This window comes from Cydia pomonella, chromosome 1 (assembly GCF_033807575.1).
Source record: "Cydia pomonella isolate Wapato2018A chromosome 1, ilCydPomo1, whole genome shotgun sequence".
Lineage (NCBI taxonomy): Eukaryota > Metazoa > Arthropoda > Insecta > Lepidoptera > Tortricidae > Cydia > Cydia pomonella.
In genome coordinates, this window is record NC_084703.1 from 38,591,802 (window position 1) to 38,614,223 (window position 22,422).

Below are 22,422 nucleotides of genomic sequence, written 5' to 3' on the forward strand. Positions count from 1 at the left end.
GCTGAAGCCCAAGTCCTCACAGTCCGACAGCTCTACATACACAAGGTTTGCCTCTCAATGCATAGATACGCGTCTAAACGGGATAATTAGTCTGAATCGCTCTCTAAACGCATTTTTAAATTACCTATTCCAACAGTCAACACCGTATTTGGCAGGCGCACGGTATCGGAGGCTAAACGGTTTCTTTTTAAATGGTTATTGCCACTTGACTACCATGAGACTGAATACTTACTTCTAAGGGTAGTTTAAGGTTAACCCTATCTATACCTGTGTTCATTATGAAAGTAGTTTCTGTAAAACTTTAATGTAACATAGTTTTATTTAGTTGACTAACAAATCAATGTATGTTTAGGTCACAGATATGACATACAAACGCAAACTTGGTCTCCCGCGGTACGGTACAGGTCTAGCCTAGTGCCTCACGGAACCCCTAGGGACCCCTGGAAACTCCTTTTATGTAACTATGCTATGCACCCATCCGATATCACGCCAATTCTGTATCGATTCTGTATACTGTTTATGTGCAATAAACTTATTTTTTTATCTATCTTTACCTTAAAAGAAATTGATAATTCAGATAATACCCAAAGTAACTTTTTTAGCTTGTCAACATTATTAAATCCCAGAGGTTATACCAAGGCACAATTTTATAATATTAAAATGCACCAAACATAATTATAGTGACAGCCAAAGTGTCCAAATAAATCACAACACAGCTTTATTTTATGGTAGCAAAGCTGTATTGAACTGTATTTTAACACTTTGGCTGTCACTGTCTGTTTGATTTTGACTGTCGACTGACTTAGGCGGGTCCACACAGAGCGAGCATACGCACGAGGCAATTTCCTCATGCACAAACCGGCCAGTGTAGAGTAGACGTGACTCGGCCGATGCGACACGCGTGTTTTCCTCGCCTGTGTGTCCCGCCTTTACTTATAATAGCTCTCTTCATGCTATAGCCAGGCTGACGCAACTAGGAACAAAATAAGTTTTGTATGGAACTTGTTTCGCAAATCTTTGCCAACGAAGAAAAATAAAACGTCAGTGCTATTTATTCTGTCAAGTATACGTCAAGTCAACTGTCAGCCTAATTGTTTTGTTTGTTATGAAGGCTTCAATGTTTTGTTCGGATATTTCGTGCAATTTCTTTATTATTTAGTGAAAATATCGAAAATAGTGAACCGTGATCAGAGTAAAGAGCGACTTTGTTACAATGCCACCGAGAAAACGGGTCACTAAGTGTGAAATATGTGGCAAGCGAGCCACTCAAGAAAATCACGAAAAAGGGATTTTATGGCGAAATTTCCCTTGGACAAAGACCGGTACGTATTGCTTTAGTTACTTTTGACCTTATTTTGGTGCAGCAGGCTTTAAACACATCGAAAATTTGATATTTTATATTATTTTTAGTTGTGAACTAGGGATGTACTAAAACTATCGATAATTGTAAGTTTATTTGTATATCAGTGTAATTAAATAAAATATGTGAAATTTCCTGAGAACTTGCATGCAATATGACACAAAATTAATTCGTCGAAGATTTTCAGTGGAAAATTATCTATCATCTATGCATTAATGGTCATTATTTGACTTTTTTTTAATCTAGTAATTATTTAATATATTAATCTGAAATGTAAGTAAATTAACCTCTCTTTTTGTGATCAATAAAAAATATTATACGACATTATTACACAAATTGACTTAATCCCATAGGAAGCTCAATAAGACATGTGTTGTGGGTACTTAGACAACGATATATACATATAAATACATAGAAAACACACATGACTCAAGAACAAATACGCATCACACAAATAAATGCCCGTACCAGGATTTGAACCTGGGACCATCGGCTTCATAGGCAGGGTTACTGCCCAGTAGGCCAGACCGGTTCTCATGATTAACAGACATATAAATACATAAAAAGTTAGAGCATTGATAAAGGGTTGTTCATAACTGGATGCCGAAAAACATGATTTTTAGATGCATATTATTGCTAAATAATCAGTTGATCATCTCATTAGCAAATACTTGGAATATAAACTGTAGATAAAGTCATGTTTGTCCAAGGCTGTATGTTTTCAGATGCAGGCAGTGGGTCAAATTTGTTGGGAACGAAGACCTGACGATACATCTTCCCATAGAAAAGTAACATTTATTGAAACATGTATGTGCAGAACATTTTGAAAATAAAGCTTTAAATAAAAAATAAAAAAAACACGACTTAAAAACTGCATTAAAATAATTCGGGTCCACATTAAGCCCGACCTATCCACTATATAACATACAACTTAAATGTGGACTCGATGCTAATCTGATTTCGAGTACAAAATTTGTAGACAGGAGCCTATGTTTCAACCCTCCTCATTTTATCGATATCGATAAGAATCGCAAGCGTGTAGCGTACTACACTATTTAAATCGGTTATGTTGGTATTATAGTTCCTTGACAGTTCTTTGTCGTAGATTTTGGTAATGATTTGCGAATCAAACTGAGTCCATTCGCTAGTATGGAAGTCCCGTCTCTTAAAACGTAGTGATTATATGCTCTTTGGCTATAGCATAAAGCTGCTATCCAAGCCATGATCGGCAACCATAGCTAACAAGTGTGTGTAATGTGTAAATTTCAAGCTAGTCATATTATAGGTATAATATATGCTAGTAGCAAAGATATACACGGTGCTCACGAGGAACCCAAAAGATTTTGACAGTGTATTACTGATCACATTTAGAGACTAAAATGTCATATAAACTTTTCTGGATTTCGCCTAGCTTCAGAGTTAATACCAATTAAAAAAAAAAAACATCTTCTAATCGTAACTTAGTGCAAAACGCCTTTTTGATCGCGATGATGCCATTATGGGGCGTAGTCTAAATATCCTTATTGATAGATGTCAAAAAGTGACAAGTAACCTTTGCAAGAAATAGTTTTTACAAAAAAAAAAATCGTAAAATAATATTTTCAGTGCCAGTTTCAGCATAACATTAACTTTTTATGTACAAATACGTTTAAAATTAGAAAAAGACAAAAAACAAAAAATATTTTTTTTTTGGCGAAATTTAGTGAAACTTATGTAACATTTTTTCCTTCTTTTGGCCTCAGAAGTACGTGGTTAAAATCAAATCGTGATTAAAAGTGGTGTATATAACTCCATATAAGATAAAATAAAGTATATGAAAAAAAAGTGCCTTTAATAATCAAGAAATATTTATGCTTGAATAGATGGCGATATACCTTTGCCCTATTCGAGTAGATGGCACCACTGATTGATATTTAACACATATCAGTGAAAGAACATAGCCATATGTAATTTTAAGAGTTTTAGTCTTGTGTCAAAAGATGGCAGTAAATTACTAGTAATTATTTTTTAGTAGACGACTACTAAATTTACTTTGACATTATGCCTCTATACAAAATTTCTTTGCGAGTAAAGCCTGACAACAGTTTATTTGACCTTTTGATTTTCAATGGTACTAATTTCTTTTACTGGCAACAAGTACTCTTTGACAACGAACGTTGGATGTCATCGAATGTCACCGATGTAAACAAACAGAAAATATCTACGAATATATTAAAATATAAAGTTTTATTACAAAAATGCAAAAAAATCTTCCAAAGATGCGAAAAAAATTGTAGTTAATGTAATCACAGCTTAAAAAAGCGGCCAAGTGCGAGTCTGACTCGCCCACGAAGGGTTCCGTACCAATTATGCCGTATTAAAAAAAAAACTACTTACTAGATCTCGTTCAAACCAATTTTCGGTGGAAGTTTGCATGTATATCATATATTTTTTTAAGTTTTATCATTCTGTTATTTTAGAAGTTACATTTTACCACTTTGGAAGTGTCTCTCGCGCAAAGTATTCAGTTTAGAAAAAAATGATATTAGAAATCTCAATATGATTTTTGAAGACCTATCCATAGATACCCCATACGTATGGGTTATAGAATTTTTTTTTATGACGTATTAAAAAAAACTACGTACTAGATCTCGTTCAAACTAATTTTCGGTGGAAGTTTGCATGGTAATGTACATCATATATTTTTTTTAGGTTTATTATTCTCTTATTTCAGAAGTTGCAGGGACACACACACACACACACACATTTTACCACTTTGGGAGTGTTTCTCGCGCAAACTATTCAGTTAAAAAAAAATGATATTACAAAGCTCAATATCATTTTTGAAGACCTATCCATAGATATTCCAGACGTATTAGGGCCCTTCACACTCGTGCGCGAAGCCGCGAACGCGAGTGTGGATGGCCCTCGCGTCGATTTCGCAGATTGTTCACGCCTTCGTGCCTTATTCCCCGTTTTTTGTCGGTATTTGGCCCGCGTCAAAGGTCGAACTTGCAAGACTCCACATTCGCAATCGCTTCGCGCCGCGATTCGCTCACGAGTCGGTTAATCTGTCATAACCTTCTATGGCGGCTACTTGGTAATATTGGGTGCGAACTTGATCAACCAAAAATCAATTTCGTTCAGTGCAACCAGTTTGAATCAGTGCCTTGCCGCAAACTATATCCGATCAGCTGACGCTTCGGCGCCATCTTGCCGCGAACCAAACTGCGAAATCGCCGTGAAGTTGTGCGAGTGTGGAGTCTACGTCAAGGTGCGTCGCGGTATGTTCGCTCCGCGAACTCGCGCCGCGATTCACGCGCATAGTCTGTCTGGAGGGGGCTCAAGGGTTTGATAAAAAAAAAATCGAGTTTTAGTTCTACGTATATTTTTCTATTTTTGTGTGAAAATCTTAATGCGGTTCATAGAATACATCTACTTACCAAGTTTGAACAGTATAGTTCTTAAAGTTTCGGAAAAAAGTGGCTGTGACATAAACGACGGACACGGCCGGTTTGGCCTAGTGGGTAGTGACCCTGCCTACGAAGCTGATGGTCACGGGTTCAAATCCTGGTAAGGGCATTTATTCGTGTGATAAGCATGGATATTTGTTCCTGAGGTGTTCACGGGTGTTTTCTATGTATTTACAACGATAGTTGTCTAAGAACCCTCAACACAAGCCTTATTGAGCTTACTGTGGGACTTAGTCAATTTGTGTAATAATGTCCTATAATATAATAATAATATAAATAAACGACGGACATGACGAATCTATAAGGGTTCCGTTTTTTTGCCATTTGGCTACGGAACCCTAAAAAGACAAGGATTATATAGCATTCCAATAAACAATGTTTTAAAGTTGGTTGTTGACATGACCGGTATTGACATTTTATAGTGCGGTTGTATTGAACTGGTTAGTTGTTTGGTTTAAACTTTAATATTTCATTTAAGGTTTATACGGAGACAAAGTGATAAGATTACCGCCATATCTCATATATAGATGATTTGGGGCATTGTAAAAGCTAAAGTGGCAACTAAAAATGTGTAAATCGATAATAAGGCTTATCTAAAGCTTGTTGAAGATAGTTTTCAGGTATAAAACTTATTTTAGTGTTTAGAATTTAGTTATGTAAACTATTTAGAATTCAGTCTATATCATTAATGATTTAATTTTTTAATAAATTATTATCGACATTATCGTATAAGAAGTAACTCAAGAAAATTGGAGCAATTGCTGTGACCATGTTAAAAAAAACTGAAGACGATTATAGTAATAAAGGTCTTATAATCGAATTGGAGACTGACTGAGACTCGTTTTACTCGTATAATCGAGGTTGGTGGTCCTGAAAGCGACATAACATCTGATGAAAATCAGACTTCGTCAGAGTCAGAAAACTACGAGTATGAATATATAAATATTGAATATTTAGAATCAGATTTTGACGAATAGGTAAATTGAAAGAACCGAATTCTCTGTAAGCAATGTTTTGACATTATACGAGTATCAACACGAAGCCAATGCCCACTACCCCGACTATACATGACGTACGCACATTATTGCCATACGTAAGCTGTTTGCAGCGACACTATCTCAGGGTTAAATAAACTGTTGTCAGGCTTTAGTATGTGTAACAACAGTTTGTTTTCAAATAGGTGCCATTGTTATTTTATAATTTATGAAACAAAAAACAACAAGTAAAAAAAAGATAAGCTAATGATAGGCTGTGTATATAAAAAAATGCCCCTCCAAAATCTAGTCTCAAATAATATGTATAAGAAGTTTTGATACAGGACACAATCCAATAATTTAACTGAGACCACACATTTATTTAGCAAACCAGATAATATTTTTCATTTATAACCGAATTCAAGATTTCAAAAGATTAGGTTATCAATTCGGTTGTAATTTTTTTTTTTTTTTTTTTTTAAATGTTTGTTACTCCATAACTCCGTCATTTCTGAACCGATTTTGAAAATTATTTTTTTGTTTGAATTTATTTAATTTATATATATACAGATTGGTCCCGTTTTTGTCAAAACTCAGATCTGATGATGGGATCCATGAGGAATTGAAGGAACTCTTCAAATGTGAAAGGCATATATATAATGATTTTTGTATTTTCTGTAACAAATCAAGCATTTACATTTAAAAAAGTGACATTTGATGAAGTGGAACTGCTGATGATGATCAGAATGGAACTCTTCAACGACGCATAGTACACGTTTAGCGATTTCTCCTCTTCGCTGTGTTTCTTAAGTAAATTAGATTTTCAAGACAAACTTTTGTCAAGTTCGAGTTCTGACGATGTGGTCCATGAGGAATCGAGTGAACTCTTCAAATATGAAAGGCATGCATATAGTGATTTTTGTATTTTCTTTAACAAATCAAGAATTAACATTTAAAAAAGTGACATTTGATTAAGTGGAACTGCTGATGATGATCAGAATGGAACTCTTCAACGACGCATAGTACACGTTTAGCGATTTCTCCTCTTCGCTGTGTTTGTTAAGTAAATTAGATTTTCAAAACAAACTTTTGTCAAGTTCGAGTTCTGACGATGGGGTCCATGAGGAATCGAGTGAACTCTTCGAATATGAAAGGCATGCATATAGTGATTTTTGTATTTTCTTTAACAAATCAAGCATTTACATTTAAAAAAGTGACATTTGATGAAGTGGAACTGCTGATGATGATCAGAATGGAACTCTTCAACGACACATAGTACACGTTTAGCGATTTCTCCTCTTCGCTGTGTTTCTTAAGTAAATTAGATTTTCAAGACAAACTTTTGTCAAGTTCGAGTTCTGACGATGTGGTCCATGAGGAATCGAGTGAACTCTTCAAATATGAAAGGCATGCATATAGTGATTTTTGTATTTTCTTTAACAAATCAAGAATTAACATTTAAAAAAGTGACATTTGATTAAGTGGAACTGCTGATGATGATCAGAATGGAACTCTTCAACGACGCATAGTACACGTTTAGCGATTTCTCCTCTTCGCTGTGTTTGTTAAGTAAATTAGATTTTCAAAACAAACTTTTGTCAAGTTCGAGTTCTGACGATGGGGTCCATGAGGAATCGAGTGAACTCTTCGAATATGAAAGGCATGCATATAGTGATTTTTGTATTTTCTTTAACAAATCAAGCATTTACATTTAAAAAAGTGACATTTGATGAAGTGGAACTGCTGATGATGATCAGACTGGTACTCTTCAACGACGCATAGTACATGTTTGGCGATTTGTCCTCTTCGCTGTGTTTGTTAAGCAAATTAGATTTTCAAGACAAATTTTTGACAAGTTCGAGTTCTGACGATGGGGTCCATGAGGACTCGAGGGAACTCCTCAAATGTTAAAGGCATATATATAGTGATCTTAGTATTTTCAAATATCAAACATTTATTCAGCAAATAGGCCACAGGGGCACTTTTACATGTCCATTTTTACAAACAATAAAAATTACAAAAAACAATTACAAATATGGAATCGATGAAATAATAAATACTTTATTAGAGATGTTACTGTCTCTAAATGTCAAATTACACAAAAGAAACTATGATAAAAAATAAAACCAACAAATACTAAAATTCTTTAGAGATGTATAAGTCTCTAAGTGTCAGAGATAAAATATAAAAAAAGATATTAAATTATCCTTAGAGATGTAGAGGGTCTCCAAGGCTTGAATTCTAGTATAAATAATTAAAACACAAAAAATTAAACCAGACAAGAACCGAATGAAGTGTTTCACGTTAATGCCACTCAAAAGTAAAGTTACATACTTATAACATAACATGTAGCCCGTGTAAGCTTAAACAGACCGGTCCCCACCCGTTCACGAGTATGACGTGTATCTCAGCCATCGCCATTTTCATTAACGAATCAAGTATTTACATTTGTAGAAGTGACATTTGATGAAGTGAAACTGCTGATGATGAACAGAACGGAACTCTTCGATGATGCATAGTTCACGTTTGGCAATTTGTTCTCTTTGCAAAGCAGTTAGGTTTTCAAGGTAAATTTTTATATTTCCAACCTATTTGTTTTTTTTTTTATTATCCGGTGCTTTATTTCATGCATGGTGTGAAATAATTTAGGTATCTTAAATATAGTCGAATACCCTATTGTGGGTATCTTACCAGTCAACCATAGGGCAAATCAGAAACGTGTCAAGGTGGGTGCAGTGGCAAAAAAAAAACATGTTACTTCCTTTTCTACATAATTAGGCGTAGGACGCTGTCTTTTTAATTTCATTGTATGAAATCTATAATCAACAATAATCGTTCTTTCACCGGTCTCCCTCATTGAAGTCGGTATTTTTTTCTGAAAAATTATCAGTTCTTGTATTGAAAGCTGTCTTCTCTTTGGCTATAAGCTATAACTTATGAAACAGCTGCTTGATTACATTATGTTGCTCTTTTCCAGGACTACTTTTCTGATTGCACAGAGACTATAATCAAAGAAAATTATGTTGTTGTGTATGAGGTAAGGATGAAGAAACTATTTTATGAATTTTAATACAATCAAGTGTACTACGTACCTTTTTAATTGTTACTTGTATTTTAATACTTATTTTATAATATTTTTTTATCTTACAGCTGCTTGATGAAATGTTGGATAACGGGTTTCCTCTGGCAACTGAAAGCAACATTCTAAAAGAACTGATCAAGCCACCAAATATTTTAAGGACTATAGCCAATACTGTTACAGGAAAATCCAAGTATGCCTAAGTTGTTTTAAACTATTACACTAGTATTATATTTGTAATTCCCAAAAATAAATAGGATGTTTAGATCAAAATAAGGTTTATATATTCAAGAACTAGAGGTCTATGCATCTTCTTACTATGAAAATATTAAGAAATAAAAACCATGACTTCACAATGAATTACCTAAAATGCGCAAGGCACGTTTAATTTTATAAAGAAACAATCCAATTTTGTCCCAAGTAGTAAAATTAATAAAATATATTTATCCCTTTTTTTGTGGTGATAATGCTAGTGTAAGTAAAAGACAATATACAAGTTATTATATTATTCTCTCTAACAAGTACATATTCAGTATTATGTCTACCAATGCTGCAGCGACAAGTGACTCTTGATATTACGCAAAATAGGCACCAGTCGTCGAGTTACGGAAAATCGCCCGTATTACAATGCAATACAATATACACTTGATAATTTTGTACGCAGCGTCTCTTCGATCCTGCCATCCGGTCAGTTGTCCAACGTGCCGTGGCGGCGATCGGGCGTGAAGTACGCCAACAACGAGGCTTACTTCGACGTCGTGGAGGAGGTGGACGCCATCATCGACAAGAGTGGCGCTACTGTCTCTGCAGAGATACAGGGCTATGTAAGTGCATGTTTTACACATACAGTTAACATCAAATAGAAAGTGTCAGCCAATGTGGCCCTACATAAATGACAACACACCTTTCTACTTACTATCTATTTATGTCAACCGAACAATGTTCTAGTATATAAAAGGCCGCTGGAGTATGCTACTGGTGCGTTGCTTACTAAATGCTTTTCTTTTGTAGACGTTTCTGGCTTTCATTCATCTTCCCCGCGTTGTCCCGGTATTTTGCCACGGCTCATGGGAGCTTGGGGTCCGCTTGGCAACTAATTCCAAGAATTGGGTTAGACACTAGTTTTTACGAACGCGACTGCCATTGACCTTCCAACCCAGAGGGTAAACTAGGTCTTATTGGGATTAGTCCGGTTTCCTTACGATGTTTTCCTTCACCGAAAAGCGACTGGTAAATATGAAATGATATTTCGTATATAAGTTTGAAAAACTAACGAGCCGGGGTTTGAACCCGCGACCTTCGGGTTGCAAGTCGCACGTTCTTACCACTACGCCACCAGCGCTTTTATATAGTTCATTTTTTTAGCATAAGAAAGAAGGTAAGCGATCTTAACCCTTTTATTAAAATAAGTCAGTTCAAATATGTAACAATTATAAATCATTTGCGATCTTTTACATTCTTTTGCTTTCATAAGTAATGTAAACTGATTTTTAAAGTTTTTTTATAATCTTTAATAAGAAGACACGTCAAGATTGTTTACCTTTTTTCTAATGCTAATAAAAACGAACTATAGGCCACCAGCGCTTTTCTGGGACACCATTAAATTTTGAAGTCAAGCCATGAAATATGATTATAGTAAAAATCTACTTCCTAGCATGTAAAACTGTTAAAAGAGTAGTGGGTAAGCGACAATGAGCTAAAACAAATATTTTGAGTGATAAATGGCTAATTTGCTTCGCAATCCGTGGATCTATGTATATCATACGTGTTCTTTTTTAATTATATTTGAATTAAATAAAAGAAGTGTAAGGTTTTATTTTTATATAAGAAAATACTTGTTGCGATTTCAGATTGACTGCTGCATCAAATTAAGTGGCATGCCGGACTTGACGCTGACTTTCGTTAACCCGCGCCTGTTCGACGATGTCTCGTTTCATCCTTGTGTGAGATTTAAACGATGGGAGGTACGAAATTTCAATTATCTGATGTCTTCTACTTCTTCTATTAATTAACCTTTCCACCGCCATTGACTTGATATAAGGTCAGTACATTTCGTGCCCCACACGCCAAGACTTGATTGTTATACGGGCTGTGTACGTCTCGGCGTTGATGACACTATCCCTTCATTGACGTGGCGGCGAAAAGGGGTCATTCATTAATTTCGTCACACTAATTTCTAGGTTTTTTTACCCCTCCCCCTCCTTGTCACACTTGGTCACATTTGGCAAACCCCTTCCCCTCCTGGTGCGACGTCACATTTTGGGCATTAAATTTCAACGAAATCGGTGAACCGAATTATTAACCATTAATACTTTATTAAAATATTGTTGACAAAAGAAATATTAGTAATCATAACAAAAAACCGATTAGGAAAGAAAATTAAACGCCTAAAATGATTATCGTTCCAAAAACTCGTTATTAGGGTTCCGTAGCCAAATGACAAAAAACGGAACCCTTATAGATTCGTCATGTCGGTCTGTCTGTCAGATTATGTCACAGCCACTTTTTTCCGAAACTATAAGAGCTATACTGTTCAAACTTGGTAAGTAGATGTATTCTATGAACCGCATTAAGATTTTTACACAAAAATAGAAAAAAAAAACAATAAATTTTGGGGGTTCCCCATACTTAGAACTGAACCTCAAAAAACTTTTTTCATCAAACCTATACGTGTGGGGTATCTATGGATAGGTCTTTAAAAATAATAGTGAGGTTTCTAATATTTTATTTTTCTAAACTGAATAGTTTGCGCGAGAGACACTTCCAAAGTGGTAAAATGTGTGTTCCCCCCCTGTAACTTCTAAAATAACAGAATGAAAAATCTAAAAAATATATATGATATACATTACCATGCAAACTTCCAGCGAAAATTGGTTTGAACGAGATCTAGTAAGTAGTTTTTTTTTAATATCATCGTCATAAATGGTACGGAACCCTTCATGGGCGAGTCCGACTCGCACTTGGCCGCTTTTTTTATCTGTACAGCAAATAAAAAAATATATAAATTTACAATTACTGATAAAGTTTGTGACGTCACAAAGGTTGTGACTCCCCCCTCCCCCTTGTCACAACATGTCACATTTTCTTGAACCCCTCCCTCCCCCTAAACGTGTGATGTGATTAATGGATGACCCCAAAGGTCAGATCTAACTAGAGTAATTTTCCTCCCTGATAATATTTTCGTCGACATAAATCACAATGAAATCTTCATTACAGCTGTACAATAACTATTCCTCTTTTGATAAGCAGTACTCGTATTCTCGAGCTGATTGAACGATTCTTAACTCGAGTGAACCTTACAAATAATTAATATTTCTTATTACAGTCTGAACGAATTTTATCGTTCATTCCCCCGGACGGCAACTTCCGTCTGATGTCGTACCACATTGGGTCCCAGAGTGTGGTGGCCATACCCATATACGTGCGACACAACTTGATGCTGCGCTCGAACGGGGACCAGGGGCGGCTGGATCTGACCGTCGGACCAAAACAGACGATGGGCAGAACTTTAGAGAGTATGTTTTATCTTTTCATTTTATTCTATCGAGCCAACTGTAACATAATAAGGCCCATGCGAATATAAATACTTTTCCATGTTTTTTTTAATGGTATTTGCCCTTGATTTAAACGTGAAACAATTAAATACTAGTGGCGTTGTCAGCTGTAGACCTCGTAATAAGCTTCAGTAGCTCAAGAGGGGGCGTGAAGTCAGGAAATTAGAAAGGAACAAAAGTATCGGCGTGCCGCGAGAAACTTGCGACGGAAGATTTTGCGTTTGCGTGGCGTTTAACGTTTTACCCTAATAACTCTGAAAGTATACATACTTTTGATTAAAATTTTGCTATTGTGCGCGCGTTAGCGAAGGTCTCCGCTAACGCTCGGTCGATAAAAATACTACAAAAATAATACAATTTTGCGTTAACCCCCTCTTGAAACGTCTCTTCCAATATTTTAATTCACGTTCGATGTACAAATAATGTATCAAATATGCATGCTATCATATTTAAACTGTCCAATTGTTAACAGCTGTCAATAATTAATGTGGACCATTACTACCAGGCGGATGACACAGTCGCGCACGTAGCCAATGTTAACATGTTCTTGGTTTTTCTCGCTTGTCAATATGAAATATTTATAGAATCAATGCAATTTCTATATAGAAAATCAAAAGAGGTGTAGAATCGTACTCACGCAAATACAACAAAGCAAAAGATAAGAAAAACCTATAAATCCGATTTTACCATAACAGTCCAGATCTGGAAATTGTCATACCGAAATCTTATGAGTTACGAGGGTGGATTGAAAAATTCGCGGCCTGAATATTAAAAACAAAACAGAGGGTTTTTAATTTATTTTTATTTTTCTACATAGTCCCCGTCGAGTTTAATGCACTTGTTCCATCTGGATTTCAGACCCATTACACTTTTGAAGAAGCTTTCCTCGAGACTTTCAAAATAGGCATCCACCTCAGCTTGGACCTCGGCGTTGCTTGAAAATTTCATACCACCCATATGTTTTTTTTAAATTGGGGAACAGATGAAAGCACCATCGGGTGCTAAATCGGGTGAATAGGGTGGGTGGGGCAATAATTCAAACCCACATTTGGCAATCTCCGCCATCGATTTTATTGACGTGTGAACACGTGCATTGTCCTGGTGGAAGATAACTTTCTTTGTCAACATTCCAGGTCTTTTTATCTTCAGAGCCTCGCGTAATCTGCGTAATAACTCGCAATAATAGTCGGAATTTATAGTTTTACCTCTCTGGAGATAGTCAACCATTATTATTCCCTTTGCATCCCAGAAAACAGATGCCATGACTTTATTGGCCGACAAAATTGCTTTGGCTTTTTTGGGAGGCGGAGATCCAGGACGAACCCACTGCTTCGATTGCTGTTTGGTCTCTGGTGTATAGTGGCGGACCCACGTCTCGTCCATAGTTCTTTCATAAGAGATGCCTACGATGTCAGCTATTTCCCGCACCTTTAATCGCCGGTATTTCATTATCATTTCGCATATAATTGCCACATTGTCCGTGTTAGTCACCGTTGTTGGCCTCCCGGGACGAGGGTCATCTGCGATACTATCTCGTCTACGCTTGAATTCAGCTGCCCATTTTTTCACCATCGTATATGATGGACAGGATTGCCCTAATGTACTTTGCGTATCATCATAAATTTGCTTCGGTGTCAATCCTTTTTTATGCAGGTATTTAATCACAGCACGCTGCTCTAATTTCTCAATTTTCACGATAATACCGACACGTAACTTTAAATATGCCGTAAAATTGCTTATAAATATAGACGCCAATTGAAATTTCGCGGGAAGACAGTTGAATAATGATAGTTCAAAATGGCGGCATAAAAAAGAAAAAAAAATTTTTTTTAATTGGCCAGGCCGCGAATTTTTCAATCAACCCTCGTATGACAAAAACCCTTTTATTTGACGACACAGCCTAGCAAGCAGTCACCCTGCTTATGAAGCAGGAGGTCCCGGGCTCGAATCCTGGTAAGGGCATTTATTTGTGTTTATCACAAATATTTGTTCCTGAGTTAGGGCAGTGGGGCGACACTCCTCCTTTTTAGGCCATTCTCGGCTCCGTTCGGCTCAGCATTGCTCCAAGCAATTAGTAGAGTTGGCACAAATTGACGTCCCTATACGTGCAGTGTGCACGACCACAGTTATAATAATCACTTGAATTGTGTCAACCCTAAATAGCCGAAAGGGATAGTGCCATACATTAGAAAGGGACAGCATAATTCCTCCCTGAATCGCTGTCAAACTTCGGTTTTGTAGGAAGTGTAATTTCTGTATGGTAGTACTATTATTTATTCTGTGGTTATGGATGTTTTCTATGTATATAAGTGTTTTTATATAACTATATATTATATGTATATCGTCGTCTAATATCCATAGCTCAAGCCTTACTGAGTTTACCGGTTAGGGGATTAGATTAATCTGTGTTATTTTTCCATAATATTTATTTATTTATTTTCGTTGTTTGTCAATTTCAGATGTGGCACTAGAAATCTGCATGCCGAAGTGTGTTCTGAACTGCTCGCTGACCGCGAACCAGGGCAAGTACTCGTACGATCCGGTGAGCAAGGTGCTGTTATGGGACATCGGGCGCATAGAGCTACCCAAGTTGCCAAATATTAGAGGAACTGTGAGTAACAATTGTTTACAGGCAATATTACATGTGCGTTGTGTGCGATTGTGTAAGGCCGTAATTACAATATAATAGAAATAATGATTTTTGAGGGTGTCGCCATTTACAAAAAACATCAAATGGCTGGGTTCACTGTTACTTTTTACATTGTGGTTGAACGCATGCGATCAACGGAATGTGTGACAGATGTCATTTCACATTAGATAATCTTATGACACTATATTGTTTTACGCGGTAAACGTAGCGGTAAGCGTGTCGTCATTTTTCATACACTCTGTCAACGCATGCGTTCAATGCTGCGCTTATAGCATAAAACAAATGCGCGCTTTACGCTACCTATAATAGTAGTTTATGTGACTGCTACATAATGAAAGTGAACGAAGTGAGTTTCTTAAAAGCACCACACGATAGTGTTGTGAATTTAAGCTTCTAGGCGTAAACTACAAGACTCGAGTCGCGACTGCTGAGTCAAGAAGCCTCGAACCTTAAAGCCTCGACCGTATAAGCCTCAATTAATAAGTTCGCGTTGCTGCTTACAATCAGAGAAACCTCGAGTCTTTAGGCCTCAAGCTTTAAAGCCTCCTAAGCTTTGAAGGTTTAAGTCTATAAGGTTTGGAGCATTTAAGTCTTAAAAGCACCTAACAAATTAGATCAATCTATGCCATATTTGATAGATATACAGGGTGCCCGTGAGGAACTCGAGCGATTTTAACTGTGTAAACCTGAGGTCATTAGAATTAAAAAATATTATACATTTTTTTCTGAAATAGGGGAAAAATTAAAAAATATATTTAGAGTTTATCGCATTTTTGTTTGTAAAATATCAATTAGAGTGGATAAACAATACCTCTAAACGTAAAGTTAAATATTTATTTCGACGATCTGTTAATCACTACACCCAGACATGACTACAACTTGGCAACGTAGTTAGGTTCATAATATTCTTTAAAAAAACACACTAATACTTTCTGCCTAGGACGCTCATTGTTTGAGCTCTTAACGCTCGACTCAGGCCTTCGAGGTTCCGGGGGCTTGAGCTTTCAATAGGCCCGAGTTTTTAAAGCTTGAGCTCTCTATGAGGCCCGAGTATTAAAAACTTACTCTTAAGAGCTCGTAAAAAGCTTGAGTCGTTAAGGTTCTGAACCGTTTTTGAGCTCAAACCTTCAACGCTTAAGTCTTCAAAGCTTGAACCTTCAAGCTTTGCGAGTCTTTAAGGTTTCAAAGTCTTCAAGACTAGTCTTTTAACAACACTACCACACGAGTGTTTCAATGCCTAATTATGTAGAGTTACTTACACTATTTTATCTACATACATATTATAAAATTTCTATGATATATTCAGTAACCCAAATTACAGGCAACATTGGGGCATGGTTGCTCTTTTGGCGGAACTCGCGGATATGTGAAGGCGTCGCCGAAATATGTTTTTCGCTCATTTTAAACGAAACGTTTGCTATAGTTACTTTAAAACAACAAAACAAATTCATTTCATACTTAAAACTAATTAAAAGATAAACTGTACGTCAAATGGCGGTAAATGAAAACTTTTTTTCACGCATGTCACACATTCGTGGTTTTTTTAATTCAGAGACAAACTAGAGTCGGAGGCCTATTTCCGTATCGTTCGATACAGACTAACATGCTAAATTTGTGAAAATTGTATGCAATTTACATTTCATGGTGAACAAAAAGGAATCTCGACTGATATTAGAGTAGAGGTCGAAACGAATTGCTTTTTTTTTCAGGTATATTCGAAATTTGAATGTAACCAAACTGATTTTGATAGTAATGAAGCAATAACAATATTTTCACAGATAAGAAATTTGTTGTAACAAAACAGTTTACCTTAATGTTGGCCATTATTTACCTACGGATTTTAAGGCATCATAGAAATGTGTGGGTGTGTACTTATCTATAAGTAAATGTACCACCCATTTTTGACGCTGCGTATTCGTTTAGACATGTCCATTGCGTCATGTTTTTCAAACGATTTGCTGCATATTTTCAATTTTGTCGCCAATTTATAATTTTTTTTATATCAATTTTCAACTATAATGTGAATAGTCCGCGATACTACTTATTAACCACCTTATTTTATCATATCAGGTATCAGTAGCGTCAGGCGCGGACACGACAGGCGCGACGCCCAGCGTGAACGTGCACTTCACGATCCCCCAGCTGGCCGTGTCCGGGCTGCGCGTCTCGCGGCTCGACATGTACGGCGCCAAGTACAAGCCGTTCAAGGGCGTCAAGTACGTCACCAAGGCGGGCAAGTTCCACGTGCGCATGTGATGCGAACCCAACCCGGACCTGGCGTGGCTCTTCCTCAGGCTGCTGTGACCCGACTAAACGCCTTATACGAATATGATCCTGCAAGTATCCTTTATGTACAAGTCGAGCAACTTTTGACGCCGTTCATTAGCGTCAAGTACTCGTATCTCACTTGGGCTGGCAATGTGATGCGAACCCGACCCGGACCTGTCTAGGCTCCTAAATGTGAATTCTAAGCGTGATATATATTAAGCTGCAAGATTCCTAAATACATGTCAGTATATACCGTTATAGGGGGAGCATACTTTCTAAGACGTTCCTCGTCAGCAGTTGATGTGAGGCGATTTCAGTTCATTTTCTTTAATATTTACTGACACATCACTACTACTGGACCAGAAGGTTTAGCCAAGATGTCAATCGTTATGGAAAACGCCAATCAAAACTTATGGAAAGAGTCACATTCGTCGGGGATAGGGAGCGTGCATGAACTATAGGAGGCAGCACAGGAGCCGTCAGATTTTTGGCGCGAGGCGTAAATGTGGTGTTTATTGTTCCGATGTAGCCCACAAGATGGCAGAACCTACTATGCACAAGAAAACACGTGACGTGTAAATATACATGTTTATGGTTCCGATTCAGGCCACAAGATGGCAGTCCCTCCAACGCGCACGGTCCTTATAGTGCAATACCGCGCAACTAACAAAGTCGAAAGAGTTCGAAATTCAAACAATGCAAGGCAATTGGACCTTACTGCATTTATTAGTTACGTGGTATTGTAATATCCCCGACGACATGACTAATGTGACATAATGTGACCAATTACATGATGAGTGACATGATGACTCATCAGTCACAACATGCCACTCATCATGTCATTGGTCACATTATGTCACATTAGTCATGTCGTCGGGGATATTACAATACCGCGTAACTAACAAATGCAGTAAGGTCCAATTGCCTTGATGACATAGGTGATGTGACTTCGTAGCATCTGCCATCCCGGTACATTTTTACTTTTCGTTTGGAGTTTGTCGATGCACGATTGTCATCTTGTTGGACCCCAAGGGGCGCTACCTTTTAAGCGTGGCAATTTTTGAGCTGTAATGTCCTCACACTATAAATGGTAAATCAATAAGAATACTAGCCAATTTTTTTTTCTTAGCGAAGATAATTAATATGAATATTACATAAGCCTTGGAATTAGACTGTAAAATTGTTTACTGCCTTATATAATAAGCACCTCATAATATGTATTCATTCGCACACTATAATATTCATAAGTTTCGCTTATAGGTAGCCTCAGAAATATATGTACATAATCTGCACATTTTTGTTAAAGATATTATTATATTTAAAAAAAAAAGACAGGCTTATATTGATATTGCATCATCAATTAGGTTACAAATGTTCCGATATTAGTTTTGAGTTCATGCCTTTCATTATTTGCGCACTAACACTGAGTATAAGAATGTAACTGCAGAGAATTCGAAATAGAGGTGTACTGTCGCAGTAGGTAGTCGGGAGATTACCCTTCAGTAAATTTGGTACAAGTGTGAGATGAAAGCGCTTAGAACATTCTTCTCGGTCGCGCGCTGTAAATATTTAGTTAACTTAAGTTTTTGGGCATGGTGGTCTTAGAAACGCATATTTTTGGATTTTTTCAATGCGTTTCATATTGTCTTCTATGACGAAAGAACCTTCCTAGGTGACATTGTTAACATCACTGACATTTTCCGATCTTTATGTTCTATCACGGTAACAAGGTAACCGAAGCAAAGTGAGATATATTAGATTGGGGAGACTCCACGGAACTAAATCCTTGAATCGCATACTAGAAAGCAGTCTGGGTTGTTTAAAGGGCAGAATAATGTCAAATATCCCCTTTATTCGAATGAGGAACACATCTTACGTATGCTGGAAGGTTTGGGTGTGCGAGAGGACATACTGAGGACCCCCAGTTGCTTAATCTATATATAGACGCCATTATCCTACTCTGCAGCTGCATCTGACAAAGAACGTCGAAAATATTTATTTATACAATATTAGTTATGCGGACGACATGGTGTAACTGGCTTTATTCGAGGGCGCGCTAAGACAGCATAATACAAATTAATGATTCTCAGTACGAATGCTGCAACGGACGGGTTCGAATGAAGGCGTACGGCAGAGCGGTCGTCCGCCCCAAGTTCTTCAATTTGTATGTCAACGCGTTCATTGAGAGATTCGCTCTGGTTTTTAAGAGAGTTCTGAAACGTGACCGTATGGGGCAGAGTAAAATGTGTAGCGGGGTGAACTAACGGACCCCTATGATATGTAGGAATTCGCGACTTTACCCCCTTCCTCTCTCTCTCCTTGGACATCCCAAGTACTACTTCGATCAATGGGGTGGCCGACTCATCAGAAGGGTCTACTATTAGTGTGGTGCGATAAAGTTTATTGGTGTCTCCCAGCTTGTTTAACTTGTATGTCAACGCGCTCATCGTAAAGGAACTCGCCAATAAGCAGGCGATAACTGCCCCCTCTTCTTATTGATTACCATAGAAATCTATGGAGGTGAACAATTGAACAGCGCAAATAAATGGTAATAGACATAAACATTATATTGCGTATGCTTCACTGCGCCGTTAGCGATAGACCATAGAATTAAAAGACCAATAATAACATATACGGTTTACACTAAATGTACCGCTTTACAGATTATTTAGGGACGTTGCTAATCACTTAATCAGTAGTTTTTAGTCAAGCACAAAACATACGTGTATTCGCACGATACTTGTGACTAAACAAATATTCTTCAGTTATTCGTATTTTGGAGGTCCGACCATCCAGATTGGTTGTCAGGTTGACAGGGCCTCTGGTATTCTTATTAATAAGTTATGTTTTGGTTTGGCTTGGCAAGTAAGGGTGTATTCGCCCATAATTCTACATATGGACAGGGCAAGACGGCAGTCTCTTATTAATAGGCATAATACGTTTAGATATGGTAGGTAATATAATTTACAGTACATATGGTGCTACTTTACCGCACTAGTGCGAAAATTAGCATATTACGTTACTGTGTCGAACATTTAAAGGGCCATATGTACTGTAAAACGTTGTACGATACATGTGCGAATAGGTAATTCGCAACTCGTGTCGACTTAAAACACTCCCTTCGGTCGTGTTTTAATTTATCGCCACTCTTTTCGAATTTCCTATTTTTCGCACTTGTATCGTAATGTACTATTGTGTATCATCCCTCTATGTAGGGTCGACGTTGTCCAACGTGTTTCCTGACATTGTAATTCATAAATTTGTCCTTGTAAGACTAATGCTGACATAACTCTCTGTCTCTGTGGAAGAGAAGTACCTAAGTTTTAAACAAATTTAACGTTACTCCACATTTAAATAACGATCTGACTAACGGTGACATATACATATAATAAATGCGAACGTACCTCACTTACAGGCCTTAGTCTGAAACTGAACGCGGTCTTTCTATAGTTATAATTAGGAAAATATTACCTAGATGTATAAACCGTGACAGCGATGGGGGCTCTATTTTGTGAAAAGGCTGTTATTTAAAGCCATAACCTATACGATGGTTAGTCAGATGTAAAAATATTGACGTTAAAGATCTTATAAATATCTTATCACCGACTGTATGTTATTGAAATAAAATAAGAGGTTAAGATATTTTTGAGCGTATTAAAGTTGTAGAAATAACTTAACATCTGAAAAGAAAAGTATTATTCACGTAAAGGGGCCCACTGACAAACAGTATCGGCCTGTCAGTTGTTCGGAACAATAGACAATAGCATTAGACCTTTTTGTTCTGACTGATAGACCGATACCGTCCGGCGGACTGTTAATCAGTGGGCCCCTTAAGCAACGTAAGGGTAACATCATGTTTCTAAAGGTGCGCCTCACTCTTGGCCTTCTGCACTGATTTAACCCTTTGAACGCTTTATATCATAAACACAAACATCACTCAAACGCCAAGCTCCTGGCGGGAAGGGAGCCGATGTAAACCTTACTCGAAAGTGTGAAGGTTACTTTGACAGGGTCCGCCATAACATCTATAATTGTCCTTGGTGCTATGGGCACGACTAGTAATGACGCCTTTAGGTGTTCTTGGCGTTCAAAAGGTTAAGTAGTTTTTACTTATTAGTAAACGTCTGCTAAATCTAACATGCTGTGGATAATCATGTGGCTGTTTCAGGATTTCGTCGGTTGACATTTGTATTTGTTAGTAAAAGACCATTTTATGATAAGAGCGACTTCACTTTTATGCCTTGATCACACGTACTGAGTACATTGGCGAGAGAGTGCCCTCGGCCGAGTAAAGGCATACAAACTACACGCGAATCCAGCACTCGGGCACTCTCTCGCCACGGTCCGTGAGATCAAGACATTATAGTTATCACTATTAAATATTATATGTAGATGGAAAGTATAAACATGCAATTTTCATGTACTTGTTGATTATTATAGTTTTATTTAATTGAGATCAACGTAATATGTAATCATAACGTGAATGTTATACAAAATATCCGAATGTCGTATTCTACAAATTTATTACTTTATGTCAACTTTTTACACTTATATAATAAATCTGCAAATATTCTTAAATATTCTTTGGTTTCCAATAATTAAGCAAATTCCTAATTATAACGGTTTTATAACTTAACTCTCGTTTTACTTTACCCTTATTGGCGAGTCATAGCAAAAAATAAGGTCCGATCCTCTGGGGACCCTCTAAAGATCTATTGGGCTCCAGAGAAGACTCAATCACACGTATGCAGATACTGCAGATACAATAGCTTTTAATCAGACAGAATTTTGCTATTAAAAATGAGTTCTTGACAAAATGTAATATCGAGTCATAGATTAATAAATAATGTGCTGTAACTTACCTGTATATTTCAAGAACGCAAATCAATTGCAAATTAATTAAGAGAGGGATGGGCATTGTGAATGTCATCTTCATGTCGCTTTGTGTGGCAGGGCACAGCCAGTGGATGTTATTCCAGATCTAGAGCAGAGCCCACCTGGGAAAGTACCTCCACCTAGTCCACCTTACAGAAAACAGCAGCCAAATAACACTAGTCCCGACTCATAGTGTTGTGTTCCTGCCGG

The 22,422-nt window shown here is 37.1% G+C and overlaps 1 protein-coding gene across 1 annotated transcript in view; it reads left to right on the top strand.

The window, feature by feature from the left end:
• Nucleotides 1-21,973, top strand: part of LOC133522639 (AP-3 complex subunit mu-1) — a 28,008-nt gene extending 6,035 nt beyond the window's left edge. Inside the window, exons 4-10 of the mRNA XM_061858023.1 lie at nucleotides 8,764-8,823; nucleotides 8,937-9,058; nucleotides 9,530-9,689; nucleotides 10,716-10,829; nucleotides 12,191-12,380; nucleotides 14,879-15,030; nucleotides 17,140-21,973. Coding sequence (XP_061714007.1) covers nucleotides 8,764-8,823; nucleotides 8,937-9,058; nucleotides 9,530-9,689; nucleotides 10,716-10,829; nucleotides 12,191-12,380; nucleotides 14,879-15,030; nucleotides 17,140-17,325 — 984 coding nt within the window. The 3' untranslated portion in view covers nucleotides 17,326-21,973. The remainder of the gene's footprint in view (nucleotides 1-8,763; nucleotides 8,824-8,936; nucleotides 9,059-9,529; nucleotides 9,690-10,715; nucleotides 10,830-12,190; nucleotides 12,381-14,878; nucleotides 15,031-17,139) is intronic.
• The last annotated feature ends 449 nt before the right edge of the window (nucleotides 21,974-22,422 follow it).